At 39.2% G+C, this 14,405-nt stretch overlaps 1 protein-coding gene across 1 annotated transcript; it reads right to left on the reverse strand.

The window, feature by feature from the left end:
- Positions 1 to 6,195: 6,195 nt before the first annotated feature.
- Positions 6,196 to 7,740, reverse strand: LOC138869328 (uncharacterized). The gene is made up of 2 exons (XM_070146939.1): positions 7,453 to 7,740; positions 6,196 to 6,552 (listed from the first exon to the last, which is right to left on the reverse strand). Exons 1-2 carry the CDS (start codon positions 7,738 to 7,740, stop codon positions 6,196 to 6,198), a joined length of 645 nt encoding a protein of 214 aa, XP_070003040.1.
- Positions 7,741 to 14,405: the final 6,665 nt, after the last annotated feature.

The raw sequence follows: 14,405 nt of genomic DNA on the forward strand, positions 1-14,405 counted from the left end.
ACGAGTCCCGGCAAGGGATCAACAATAAACTACACTATCCCGGCAAGGGAATTCAACAGTAAAAGTATATACGTCCCGGCAAGGGAGAATTAGCTATAACCAATCTTAACTCAATCCCTACTCACTCAGCTAACACCAATACTCAATCATAATTACTTTCCACGAAAATAAACTAAACCCTTGCTCCATATCGAGAATTACCCATTAAAGCATTCGTAGTATCATTTAAGAACACAACAAATATCAATTTAAGACTCACGGTCATGCTCGACACCAATGTATAGATACTCGTCACCATGACTATACGTCGTACTCAACAAGAAGCAAATAACAAATAGGACATAACTCCTAATCCCTCAAGCTAGCGTTAAACCGAACACTTACCTCGAACTTCCACGGTCAACTCAAGTCTCAAACACCGCCTTTCCTTTCGAATTCGGCTCCAAATTGTTTGTATCTATACATAATCGACATCATAACATCAATAAATGCTAAATAATCCAATACCAATGCTTAATTATAGCTTTCTAATCATTCTTCCCAAAAAGTCAAAAATTGGCCCCGGGCCCGCTTGCTCAAAATACGAGGTTCGGACCAAAACCCGATCACTCATTCACCCACGAGCCCGAATATATAATTTATTTTCAAATCCGACCTCAAAACGAGGTCAAATTCCCAAATAATCAAAAAGCCCTAACTCTACCCAAATCCCTAATTTTCTACTCTTAATCACATCTTTTAGGCCTAGAAATCTAGTGGGTGTTGATAAAAATGGAAGAAAACAAGTTAAAGATTACTTACTCAAGAGGTTATGGTGAAGAAGTTCTTCAAAAATCGCCTAAGAGGTGTGGAGAAGATGAAGTTTGTGAAAAATAATGAAAATCCCGCAATGTGTTCTGTTTTTGGAACTTAAAATAACTGGGCGAAATTACTCATCGCGTTCGTGACAGGTCCATCGCGTTCACGATGGGTTAGGCCTGCAAGGCCTTTGCGTTCATGGAGAAATGACCCCTCGAGCCTTCGCGTTCGCGTCCATGTGGTCGCGTTCGCGTAGGTTTAATGCCCCACCCCTTGCCCAGGCTCAATTAGCCTTCATGTTCGCGTTACTAGGCTCACGTTCGCGAAGGGAAGACCCCCCCCCCCCCAATGCCTTGCGCTCGCGACCTGGGCTATGCGTTTGTGTAGAAGGAATTTCCTTCAGCATAATTAACACATTGCATTCGCGAGAGTCCTCCCGCGAACGCGAAGAAGGAAATATCAGAATACCAACAGCTGACAACCTGCAACTTTTTAAGAGTTTAAAACCATCTGAAACACATTTGAAACTCACCCGAGCCCTCGGAGCTCCAAACCAAACATACGTACTAACTCGAAAAAACCATATGAACTTATCCGTGCGGTCAAATCGCCAAATTAACATCATTAATATCGAATTAAACCTCAAAATCAATGAATTATTTCAAACTTCTTAAAACATCAAATTTTGCAATTTAGATCCGAATCACGTCAAATGACATCCGTTTCTTACCAAACTTCACAGAGTTATCTTAAATCACATAAAAAATCTGTACCGGGTGCCGGAACAAAAATACAGGCCCGATACCAACATGTTCTAATAAAAGTTCATTTCAAATTCCTTTAAACAGTTTTAGAAAATACTTTTCTTTAAAAATTCATTTCTCAGGCTTGGGACCTCGGAATTCGATTCCGGGCATATGCCCAAGTCCCATATTTTTCTACGGATCCTCCAGGATCGTCACATCACGGGTTCGGGTCCATTTACCCAAATGTTGACCGAAGTCAAATTAACTCATTTTATAGTCAAAACTTATCATTTTTCATAGATTTTCATATTTAGGCTTTCCGGCTACGCGCCAGGACTGCTCATGCAAATCGAGGTGATGCTAAATGAGGTTTTCAAGGCCTCGGAACACATAATTCGTCATCACATTCTCCACCTCTAAAACAACCGTTCATCCTTGAACGGACCTAAGAAGGAAGTACCTGAGTCGGGGAAAAGATGGGGATAACGGCTCCGCATATCGGACTCGGACTCCCAAGTCGATGCCTCAGGAGGTTGACCTCTCCAATGAACACGAAAAGAAGGAAAACTCTTCGACCTCAACTGACGAACCTACCGATCTAGAATAGCCACCGGCTCCTCCTCATAAGACAAGTCCTTGTCCAACTGGACAGTGCTGAAATCTAACACGTGGGATGGATCGTCGTGATACGTCCAAAGCATGGACACATGAAACACTGGATGCACGGCTGATAAGATCAGTGGCAATGCAAGTCTATAAGCCACCTCTCCCACTCGATCAAGAATCTCAAACGGGACAATGAACCTAGGTCTAAGCTTGCCCTTCTTCCCAAATCTCATCATGCCATTCATAGGCGACACTCGAAGCAAAACTCGCTCACCGACCATAAATGCTAAATCATGAACCTTGCGGTCCGCATAACTCTTTTGCCTGGACTGCGTTGTACGAAGCCTATCCTGAATGATCCTGACCTTGTCCAAGGCATCCTGAACCAGATCCGTACCCAACAACCAAGCCTCTCCCGGCTCAAACCATCCAACCGGAGACCGACATCGCCTACCATATAAAGCCTCATAAGGAGCCATCTGGAGACTCGACTGGTAGCTATTATTGTAGGCAAACTCTGCTAAAGGCAAAAACTGATCCCACGAGCCTCCAAAGTCAACGACACAAGCTCGGAGCATATCCTCCAAAATCTGAATAGTCCGCTCGGACTGCCCATCCGTTTGAGGATGAAATGTTGTGCTCAACTCAACACGTATTCCCAACTATCGCTGAGATGCTCTCCAGAAATGTGAGGTAAACTGCGTACCTCGGTCCGAAATAATAGACTCGGGCACACTATGAAGACGAACAATCTCCCGAATATAGATCTCAGCTAACCTCTCGGAAGAATAGGAGACTGCCACAGGAATGAAATGCGCTGACTTGGTCAGCCTATCAACAATAACCCACACTGCATCGAACTTCCTCTGAGTCTGTGGGAGTCCAACAATGAAGTCCATAGTGATCCGCTCCCACTTCCACTCAGGAATCTCAATCTTCTGGAACAAACCAGTAGGCCTCTGATGCTCATACTTAACCTTCTGACAATTCATACACTGAGCCACATATGTAACGATATCCTTATTCATCCTCCGCCACCAATAATGCTGCCAAAAATCCTGATACATCTTCGCGGTGATCGGATAAATAGAGTACCGGGAGCTATGGGCCTCCTCTAAGATCAACTCTCGAAGACCATCCACATTAGGCACACAAACTCGACCCTGCAATCTCAAAACTTCATCATCACCTAAGGTAACCTGCTTGGAACCTCTATGCTGCACCGTGTCTCTAAGGACATATAAATGGGGATCATCATACTACCGCTCACGGATACGCTCCAATAACGAAGAACGAGCGACTATGCAAGCTAACACACGGCTGGGCTCAGAAACATCCAACCTTACGAGCTGATTGGCCAAAGCCTAAACATCCAAGGTGAGATTTGAGGGTTTGACTAAGTATGTATGATGTTTTAGGATTGGTTGGTATGCTTGGTTGAGGTCCCAAGGGCCTCGGGTGTGTTTCGGATGTTCAACGGATCATTTTTGGACTTAGAAAGATAGCAGATTTGCCGGTTTTTCTGTTGCATACATTTGTCCTTCGTGTTCGCGAAGGTTGGCCAGTGGAAGCATCGCGAACGCGAGGAGTTGAGCGCATTCGCGAAGAGGAAATGCGTAGCAGCTGGTACCTCATGGATTTAATCTTCGCGTTCGCGAATACAAGGCCACGTTTGTGAAGGTCCTGGCAGCTGAAGCTACGCGTTCTCCAGATGGGCCTCGTGTTCACGAAGAAGGAAATTAGACCAGGGGAATATTGCTCATCGCGTTCACGATGGTGGTCTCGCGTTCGCGAAGAAGAACACATCTTGGCAGAATTTAAAAATCCAAAATCGAGGGTTTGAGTTCATAACTTCAAAAATTGACTGAGAGCTCGGTAGGAGGCGAAATTTGGAGAGATTTTTGGAGGAAGTTTGTGGTTAATGATTAATAACTAATTTTTGATTATATCTCATTAATCTAAACATGAATTCATCATTTAATTTTAGATTTGGGGTGAAAATTGGAAAAATTGAGAAAAGTTCTTAGGCCTAATTTTGGGATTTTGATCGAGATTTTGGTATCGGATTTGAGTGAATTTGGTATGGTTAGACTCGTGAGTGAATGGGTGTTCATAATTCATGATTTTTACCCAATTCCGAGATGTGGGCCCAGGGAGGATTTTTGGGCGTTTTTCTATTTTCTTGCCTTAGCTTCGATTTCATTAGCTAAATTAGTTGTTTGTAGTTATATTTACGTTATGAAATTGATTTGATTAGATTTGGGCCATTCGGAGTTGGATACTCGTGGAAAGAGCATGATTTCAGATTGATTGAGCTTGGTTCGAGGTAAGTGGCTTGCCTAACCTTGTGGGGGGAACTCCCCTTAGGATTTTGGTATTGTTATTATATGAATGCAGTGTACGTGAGGCGACGAGTGTGTACACGTGCTAATTGTTGGATAAAACCCCTATTTTCATTAAGTAAATATCTATATTTTTTCTTTTAATTGAGCAAATGCTAGTATGTGAAGCCTCCTGTTTAGTTTAGGAAAGCATGCTTATGTGACTTAACTGTCTTATCTGTTTTAACTGCTTACTTGGATTCAATGTAGCATGTTTAGAGTAGGAATTACCTTCCTTTTCTATACGAACTTGAATAGAACTGTAGATCTTCTTGCTGAGACTGTTGTGTATTTACTTTGGGACTACGGAACGGTATTCCAGGAGATCCCCCCTACTTGTTTACTTTGGGACTACGGAACGGTATTCTGAGAGATCCCCCTACACATTTATATTTGGGACTACGGGACTGTATCCTGGGAGATCCCCCTGTACTGGATATTTGCTTTGGGACTACGTAACGGTAATCCGGGAGATCTCCCTACGCATTTTCGTTTGGGACTACAGGACGATATCCTGGGAAACCCTTGATGCTTTTATCTGTGTACTGAGTTTTGTTCTTCCTGTGATTTCATTTCATTGGATGTTAGCAATTATTCTTCTCTGCCGTATTTCATACTGTTTTATCCTTATATATATAACCAGTAGGGCCCTGACCTGATCTCATCACTACTCGACCGAGGTTAGGCTTGGCACTTACTGGGTACTGCTATGGTGTACTCATGCCTTTTCCTGCACATGTTTTTCGTATACAGATCCAGGTTCTTCTGCTCAGCCATACTATCCGTGAGGCGAGGCGATCCAGAGACTTCGAGGTATATCTGCCACGTCCGCAGACCTAAAAGTCCTTCTCTATTCTCCCTTCAGTTATAGACTTCTTGTATGTTTCCTTATTTAGACTTCTGGAGTTAGAACACTATGTATTTTCTTTAGTTTGTGATTCATGAGATTCCGAGTTTTGGGAGTGTTATATTCGGTCGAGAGTGTTATTGATGTATATGTCAAGCGGCTTTTTAAACTCTTTAATTATATTTACCTGTTGGTTGGCTAGTTTTGTATCTTCAATTCATTTTTCATAATGTGTTAGGCTTACTTAGTCGTAGAGACTATGTGATGTCATGACAGTTCACAGAGGGAGAACTTGGGTCGTGACATTTCTTCCTTTTGGTCCATTCCCTGAAAAGGATAATACACACGGGACTCAGAGGTATACATTTAGATGATGACTGCTTAACCTTTTTTCTCCATTAGAAAGATTGTAACCTAGACCGGGAATAATTTAGTATTCCTCGTGCCTTTCGGGTCTAATATCATCATTTCGTACGGGCTAGCTTTTTTCCTACATCTAAAATGGTTAGTATAATTAAAAAGAACAAAATAAAATCATACTTGAGTGATACCTGACCATGGGTACTTCTTTTGCCTAGAAGTAATATTTCTTTAAATGAACAACATTCCAATTTGATGGTAGTACTTTGCCTTCTATGGTTTCCAACTCATGTGCTCCCTTTCAAGCAATGCTTCGAATTCTATAGGGTCCTTCCCAATTTGGACTCAACTTCCCTGCACTAGCTATTTTTGTTGATTGAAAAACCTTTTTGAGGACGAAATCCTCAATCTTGAAGTATCTAAGATGAGCTTTCCGATTGTAGAATCGCTCAATAATTTATTTCTGAGCTGCCATTCTTATTAGAGTCGCTTTTCTCTTTTCTTTAAGCAAATCTAAATTTATTCGCATATCTTCCTCGTTTGATTCCTCAGTTACTTGTGTATATCTTGTACGTGGTTCACCTATTTCAACTGGAATTATGGCTTCAGCACCATAAACAAGTGAAAATGGAGTCTCTCCCGTACCTGTCCTTGCTGTCGTTTGATAAGCCCATAAGACTCCTAGTAACACTTCAAGCCACTTGCATTTTGACTCCTCTAATCTTTTCTTCAAGTTATTAATAATAACTTTGTTTGTTGATTTAGCTTGTCCATTGGCCACAGGGTGGTAAGGTGTGGAAGTTATTCTTTTAATCTGCCAACTCTGAAAAAATTCTGTGATTTCGTGCCTATGAATTGCGGGCCATTATCACATACGATTTCTTTTGGAACTCCAAACTAGCATATAATGTTTCGCCAAATAAAGTCCCTGACTTCTTTCTCCCGCACCTGTTTGAAGGCTCCTGCTTCTACCCATTTGGTAAAATAATCCGTTAATACTAATAAAAATCATACTTTTTCTTTAGCTTGTGGCAGTGGAGCCACGATATCCATTCCCCAATTCATAAAAGACCATGGTAAAATAACCAGATGTAATAGCTACGTTGGGTGATGCATGTTATTTCCATATCGTTATCATATGTCACACTTGGCCACAAAACTTTCTGTATCTTCTTTCATTTTTGGCCAATAGTATCATGCTCTTATTGGAGTTTTTACCAAGGATTTTCCTCTTGCGTGATTTCCACAACGTCCCTCATGTACTTCTCTCATCACATATTATGTTTGAGAAGGTACGATATATCTTGCTAACGGTCCTCCGAACATCTTTCAATGCAGGTTTCCACGAATCAAACAGTAAGAGCAGCTTTTCGTCGAAGTGACTGAGCCTTTTTCTTGTCTTCAGGTAGAATTCTATATTGCAGAAATTTAACAAATTCGTTTCTCCAATCCCAAGTAAAATTATTGAAATTTACCTCATTTTTATCTTGGTCGAGTGTTGATGAAACAAATGTATTACGGTAGCATTTTTCGCATTCTTTACTTCTATAACAGATGCGAGATTAGCTAGTACATCTGCTTCCGCATTTTCCTCCCTGGGTATTTGCACGATTTTTCATGATTGGAACTGTCTGATTAATTCTCGTGCCTTTTCCAAATATTGCTGCATTCGTACCTCTCTAGCTATATAAGTCCTCTACATCTGGTTAACTACCAGTTGCGAATCAGCTTTAATTATAATCTGCTCTATTCTGAGTTCTCGTTCCAGTTCCAGACCTGCAATTACAGCCTCGTATTCTGCTTCATTTTTAGTAATGGGATGGCACTTTATTGCTTGCCTTATGATTTCCCTTGAAGGTGGGATTAGAACAATACATAAACTCGCTACTTTAACATTCGAAGAGCCGTTAGTAAATAGGGTCCAAGTACTCAGATCAGATCCGGTGAATACTTGTAGTTCCTTTTCTGCTTCAGGAACTATTCCTATGCTGAAATTTGCCATAAAATCTACTAAAACTTGCAATTTTATTGCAGTTCTAAGTTGGTACACGATATCGTATTCACTGAGTTCTATAGCCCATTTATCTAACCTATTGTAACGATAGGGATGGCAATTGGGGCGGGGCGGGGCAGGGTAAACTCTAAATGGGGCAGGGCAGGGCTAATATTTTTTGATAAATTAGTGGGTTAGGATAGGGAAGGGCAGGGCAAACTTTAATTTGGAAAATATGTGGAATATGTGACAGTCTTCTTCTGCCACATAGAGAAGATGCCACAGTCCTCTTTATATTTTTAGCTTTGTCCAATTTTTTGAAAAACTGTCGTGTTTACAGAATACTTGCGAAGCAATTGCTAGCAATCTTTTGTAGAAGATTGAGATTCTCCACCAAAACTAGGAATTTTAGGTATCCAAATGGCGATAATTTTATTTGTGTTTTGTAAAAAAAACTACAATTTTTGTTGAGTTAAAATTATGAAAGAATTGTAAACCCTCAACTAATTATGTGACCAAAAAACTCAGCTATTTAATTATATAAAAGAGAAAATATATAAGAACTCAATTGTTTCAGGCGTGCATCTCGTATAAAATATAAGTTTTCAAGAGGTTCAACATGTATAATATCACTGTTACTCACAGTGTTAGCTTTAAGTTATCTTTTTAAGTTGAAAGAGAAATATTATATGAAGTATTAACAGTTATCTTTGTTATCCTCAATAAGGCATTAAAGTATACAATATGGAGATAGAATTTCAACATTTCCCTCCAGATAAATATCTAATTTTTCTGACAATAATTTTTCAAAATTGACAAATAGTCACATGATTGGAGTTTAATCAGTTTTGACAACTTTTAAGAAAATAACGACTAAACGAAACAAATTGGTTCAAATAAAAATTTCAAAAAGTTAAAAGAATTAATTTAGAATATTGTAAAATAAAAAATAAAGAAAATGATGAAAAATCATAAACGGGGCAGGGCGGGGCATGGCTGGGCAGGGTAGTGCGGGTCAAAATGTTAGCAGGCCAAGGCTTGCCCTGCCCCGCCCTGCCCCCGCCCCGCCCCAATTGTCATCCCTATGTAACAACCTGATCGGTCGTTTCGAGAGTTACAACCCTGTTCCTCCCCCCTCCCCCCCTCCATTTCCTGCTTCTTTTGTGTTCTACAGCTATATTAATATACCGGGTTAGTTGGTTCGGGGCCGGAGTGGTTTTGGAGTGAATTGAGACACTTAGTCTCTTAATTGGAAGCTTAAGTTGGAAAAATTGACCGGATGTTAACTTATGTATAAACGGCCTTGGATTTGAATTTTTATGATTCTGTTAGCTCCGTTAGGTGATTTTATCTTGGGATAGCTAATTCCCAAATATTATCCCACATTGAATGTAGAATAAGAATAGTAGCTAATTAAGATTGTGGTATAATTATTCTCGCAATTTCACATACCAAAAAAAAAATCTAACCAAACATGAAATTGGATAATTTCACATTTTATTCCAAGATTATTGTCCTTCAATTTTTTCTAATTTTATATTTTTAAGCACTTCTTTCGTTATATTTTCTAATTATGGAGTGTTATATGGAAATATCACACATAAAATTGATGAAGAAAAAATATTTTTTGAATATGAAGGGAGTTCAAGTATTATATGGAAGTGTATTATCTTTTTTTAATTGTATTATTATTAAATGCTAGGAAAAATCTATAAATTAAAAGTCAAATGATTTGTACTTGACTTCAAGTTATACCATTATTGTCGGGAGCTATAATTTTCATCGAAGACAGTATGTTGTGTAATCGGCTTGTTTACTTTGTTAGAGAATCTTTTACATATTTTCCTCTTCTTATAATTTTTTTATTAAATCCTAAATATTAGGCCTACATACATAATTCAAATAAGAAATGATTTAATAAATAATATTGTATCAATTTTTAAAGTCCTAAATATTAGGAAAGTAACTTAAATGACAATTTTATCCAATATAAACTTTATTTTAAAAAGGGTAAAAAATGCAAACGACATTTCGCTAAGGGCCTTCGTGCTTTTAATATAGTATATATATAGATGTTGTTAGTATTAGCACATAATAGTATTTAATGTTACTAATTGTAATTTATCTGTAGCTTATATTTTGAATTTATCTTGTTTTTATTATTGTAGGAGTTTGTTGTTTAGTCCTCTGATTTCTAGTTTGTTCCACTATAGAAGGAGTATTATCTCAGTAACTATGTTATAGGCTTGTATATATATTTGGTTCATGGTCATTCAATAAAATCATCTTTCTTTTGTTTCATCTTGCTCATTCATTATATGGTATCAGAGCAGTCTCCTTGACTCTCACGAGCTTCTTTTTTGATCCTCTGACTACCACCACAGACGCGCACTTAAAATTGCCCCCAATGTAACAAATGGTGACTCCACCAGCAGCAACTCTAATGTTATTATTTAATTCAATCTTGTATCGCAGCTGCCGATAAAGCTTGTTGGCAGCCATAACTTTACGACATTCTTATATTTCCATGCTCATGCATGAGCACAATCTGTTCGGTCGTCTTGACGGCTCTTCTCCCACTCCTTCGAGAACTATCACACAAAATGATAGGCAAGTGGAGAATCCAAACTACAATATTTGGTTCCGTCAAGATCAGTTGATCTAGAATGCCATAATGGCTTCTGTCAAACCAACAATAGCCGCAACTGTGGCTGCTGCCTCCACTGTTAAACTTGCCTGGAACTCGCTCCATATGGCTTATGACAACAAGTCCCAAATGCGAGTCTTTAACCTTCGCGATTAGCTTGCACGACTATCCAAGGACTCTCGCCCAGTCACCAAATATCTTCATGAAGTGCGCTCTCTCTGCAACGAGCTTGCCATTGCCGGTGCTTCAATCTCCAATGATGAGTTGATTGTGAAAATTCTGAATGGCCTAGGGCCATATTTTTGTGAGATTTCAGCTGCAATCCGAGTAAGAGATTCCATCATCTCTTCTGAGGATTTATATGCCAAACTGATTGATCATGAGCTCTTTCTCAAACATGAAGAATTGAAGAAGGAAGCATCACCAATTACTGCTGCTATGGTAACTCACAACAGATCCACCAATTCCAATAATCGCAGTGCTCGTCGACCCAACAACAACTCACAATGGCGTTACAACAATCGTACTAATGCGCCTTCTCAAGGACGTTACATCAATAACTCTGTTCATTGTCAGTTATGCAATAGACAAGGTCACACTGCAAATATTTGCTGGTCACAGTCTCATAATCATATAGAGGCAACGGCAAATTTTCTTTCAGGTATGCAAGCTGCGCCAAATCAATGGATTGTTGACTCTGGTGCTGCTCATCATGTCACCATAGAGCCTACTAATTTTGAAGAATATAATAGTCCAGAAGGCATAACTATGGGCGATGGTAAAAGAATCCCAAGTACTCACCTTGATTCTACTGAATTAGTTGCATTAAATAATGTTTTTAAACTAATTGATACTTTGTGTGCACCTGCTATGAAGCCAAACATTTTCTCTGTGTCAAAATTTTGTCAAGATAATTTGACCTCAATTGAATTTTTCTCATTTTTTTTCTCTGTGAAGGACTTGAAAATGCGGACTGCGCTGATATTCGGTCGGAATAGGAACGGACTCTATGAATGGCCCAACTTCACTGTTAATAATCCTACTATTCAAGTTGCCTCTAAAAAAATTCCTCGTCAAATCTGGCATCGTCGCCTTGGCCATCCCCGCTCAAGAATCTTGAACTTTGTTTTGAATAGATTTTCTCTACCAGTTTCGTCAACATACAAGTTTACGTTACGTAATTCTTGTTGTTCAAATAAAGTTCAACATTTTCCGTTCAATTGTTTGTCTCTAATTAGTACTGCTCCACTACAGATTCTTTTTAGTGACTTATAGGGTCCATCACCTGTCTTTTTTATTGATAAAAAAGATATTACTGTATTTTTATTGACCAGTACACCAAATATATTTGGTTGTACACTCTTAAAAATAAACATGAAGTGCTGGACATTTTTTCCAAGTTTCATCCCTTAATGGAAAACTTTTTCAAAAAGAAAATTGTTTCTCTTTATACTGATGGAGGAGGTGAATATAAAGGCCTAGATACGTATCTCCATTTAAACGGAATCGAACACTTTGTATCACCTCCTTATATACCACAAAGAGTGGCCATCGCTGAGTGTCGTCATCGGCACATTGTTGAAACTGCCAAAACACTTTTACATGAGGCTTCCTTACCTTCAAATTTTTGGTCTTTCGCGTGTCAATATGCTGTCTATCTAATTAATCGACTCCCCACACAACTTCTAAACAATAAATCACCATTTGAAAAATTATTTGGTGTCACACTCAGTTATGATTCACTTAGAACCTTTGCTTGTCTATGTTATCCATGGCTTAAACTTTACACTAAACATAAACTTGAGTGTAGGTCAACTCCATGTGTCTATTTAGGTTTTTCTCAGGTTCATTATGCACGCCAATGTTTTGATCCCACTAAATCTAAACTTATATTTCAACAAATGTAAAAAAAAATTGAAAATATTTTTCCCTTTCAAACAATATTCTCACAGTTAAAAGATAAGTCTTTTACACCAACGTGGGAGGTTTCTGAAAACACTCCTACTCATTCTCCAATTCATACTCCTGATATTTCTCCACTTCCTTCTCCTCTACTAGTTCGAGATAATTGTACCAGTGGCCAAACTAGTGAGTCCGTCTCCTCCAGCCAAACTCCTGATAATTGTACAAGTAATTCACTTTCTCTGCCTTCTCCTTTCCCTGTTTCTTTGCAGCAACCCCAATCCCATATCCTTACAAATAATCCAACTCCCTATATTATCACCTACCAACGTAGAAACAAAACCCAAAACCTGCCACCTACTTGTACAACTTCTCTTGCACAACCAACAAATTTGCCCTCTCATTCACCACCTCCACATACTTCTCCTCCTTCACCTCCACATTCTCCTTCAACCCGTCCAACGACACGATCACAGAACAATATTTTCTGTCCCAAGAAACCATTCAACTACCTTGTCCAGCTTCCTGCCGATGTTACCCCTCATACCTTTAAGTAAGCTCAAAAGCACCCAGAGTGGAGGTCAGCTATGAAACCTGGGAGTTGATTCCTCAAGATTCTAATAAGAATGTTGTTGATTGTAAGTGGATTTACATGATCAAAAAAAAGGCAGATGGTTCGATTGACAAGTACAAAGCTCGTCTGGTTGCCAAGGGGTTTACTCAGCGATCGGGTCTTGAGTATCACTGCACGTTCAGTCCGGTTGTCAAACCCACAACTATTCGTGTTGTTCTTTCACTTGCAGTTCAGAGAAATTGGGTCTTACATCAATTAGACGTCAACAATGCTTTTTTACAAGGCACACTTGAAGAACAGGTTTTCATGAACCAACCACTTGAATTTGAGAATGCAGCTTATCCCTCGCATGTTTGTCGTTTGCGTAAGGCCATTTATGGTCTCAAGCAAGTCCCTTGTGCTTGGTACAATGAACTGACATCCTATTTTTTCTATATAGGGTTTGTTAAGTCTCACTCCGACCCGACTCTCTTTGTTCGACGTGACTCTAATAGTGTTGTATATATTTTAGTCTACGTAGACGACATCATCCTTACAGGATTCTTTAATGGTTCATCAGGTTATCTCTTCATTGGCCTCCCGTTTTTCACCTAAAGATCATAGCCCTTTATCGTACTTTCTTGGAGTTGAGGTTCATCTAAATGCCAAAGGCCTATTTCTCTCACAAGCAAAGTATGTTTCAAATCTTCTCCATGACCTTCTGATGCAGGACTGCGAAGGTGTTTCCACGCCCATGAGTTCTTCTCAAAGTCTGTTGCTAAATGATGGTACTCCATCTCATGATGCTACAGAATATAGGAAAGTAATTGGCAAGTTGCAATACTTGTCATTTACCAGGCCTGATGTTTCTTACTCCGTGAACAACTTGTCTCAATTCATGCATGCTCCATCTGAAACTCATTGGAAGGCTGTCAAGCGACTCATTCGTTATCTCAAAAGCACTGCTAACAACGGCCTCCAAATATTTCCTACCACAAGTCTTATTCTCTCCATTTTTTCTGATGCTGACTGGGCCGCCAACCTTATTGATCGAAGTTCCACCACAAGTTCCGACCAGTTGGCTGATGCTCTCACCAAGCCACTTCCAAAAGAGTCCTTCCATCGTCATCTGTCCAAGCTAGGTGTTGTTGCACACCATCTAGCTTGGGAGGGGTGTATTAACACATAATAGTATTTACTGTTATTAATTGTAATTTACTGTAGCATATATTTTAAATTTATCTTGTTTCCAATATTGTAGGAGTCTGTTGTTTAGTTCCTTGATTTCTGGTTTGTTCCATAGAAGTATTATCTCAGTAACTCTGTTATAGGCTTGTGTATATATTTAGTTCACGGTCATTCAATTAAATCATCTTTCTTTTGTTTCATCTTGCTCATTCATTATAGGTAGAAGGTAGTAAGTATTCGATGTGATTAGTCGAGGTGTAAACAAATTGATCTAGACACCATATTATTTATTTTTGTTCTCTTGATGGAGGCATTCTTCCAAATGTATGGGGAGGCAAGAATGAAGAACCTATCGAAAAAAAAATTAAGCAAGAGGAAGAAAGG

This window comes from Nicotiana sylvestris, chromosome 5 (assembly GCF_000393655.2).
Source record: "Nicotiana sylvestris chromosome 5, ASM39365v2, whole genome shotgun sequence".
Taxonomy (NCBI): Eukaryota; Viridiplantae; Streptophyta; class Magnoliopsida; order Solanales; family Solanaceae; genus Nicotiana; species Nicotiana sylvestris.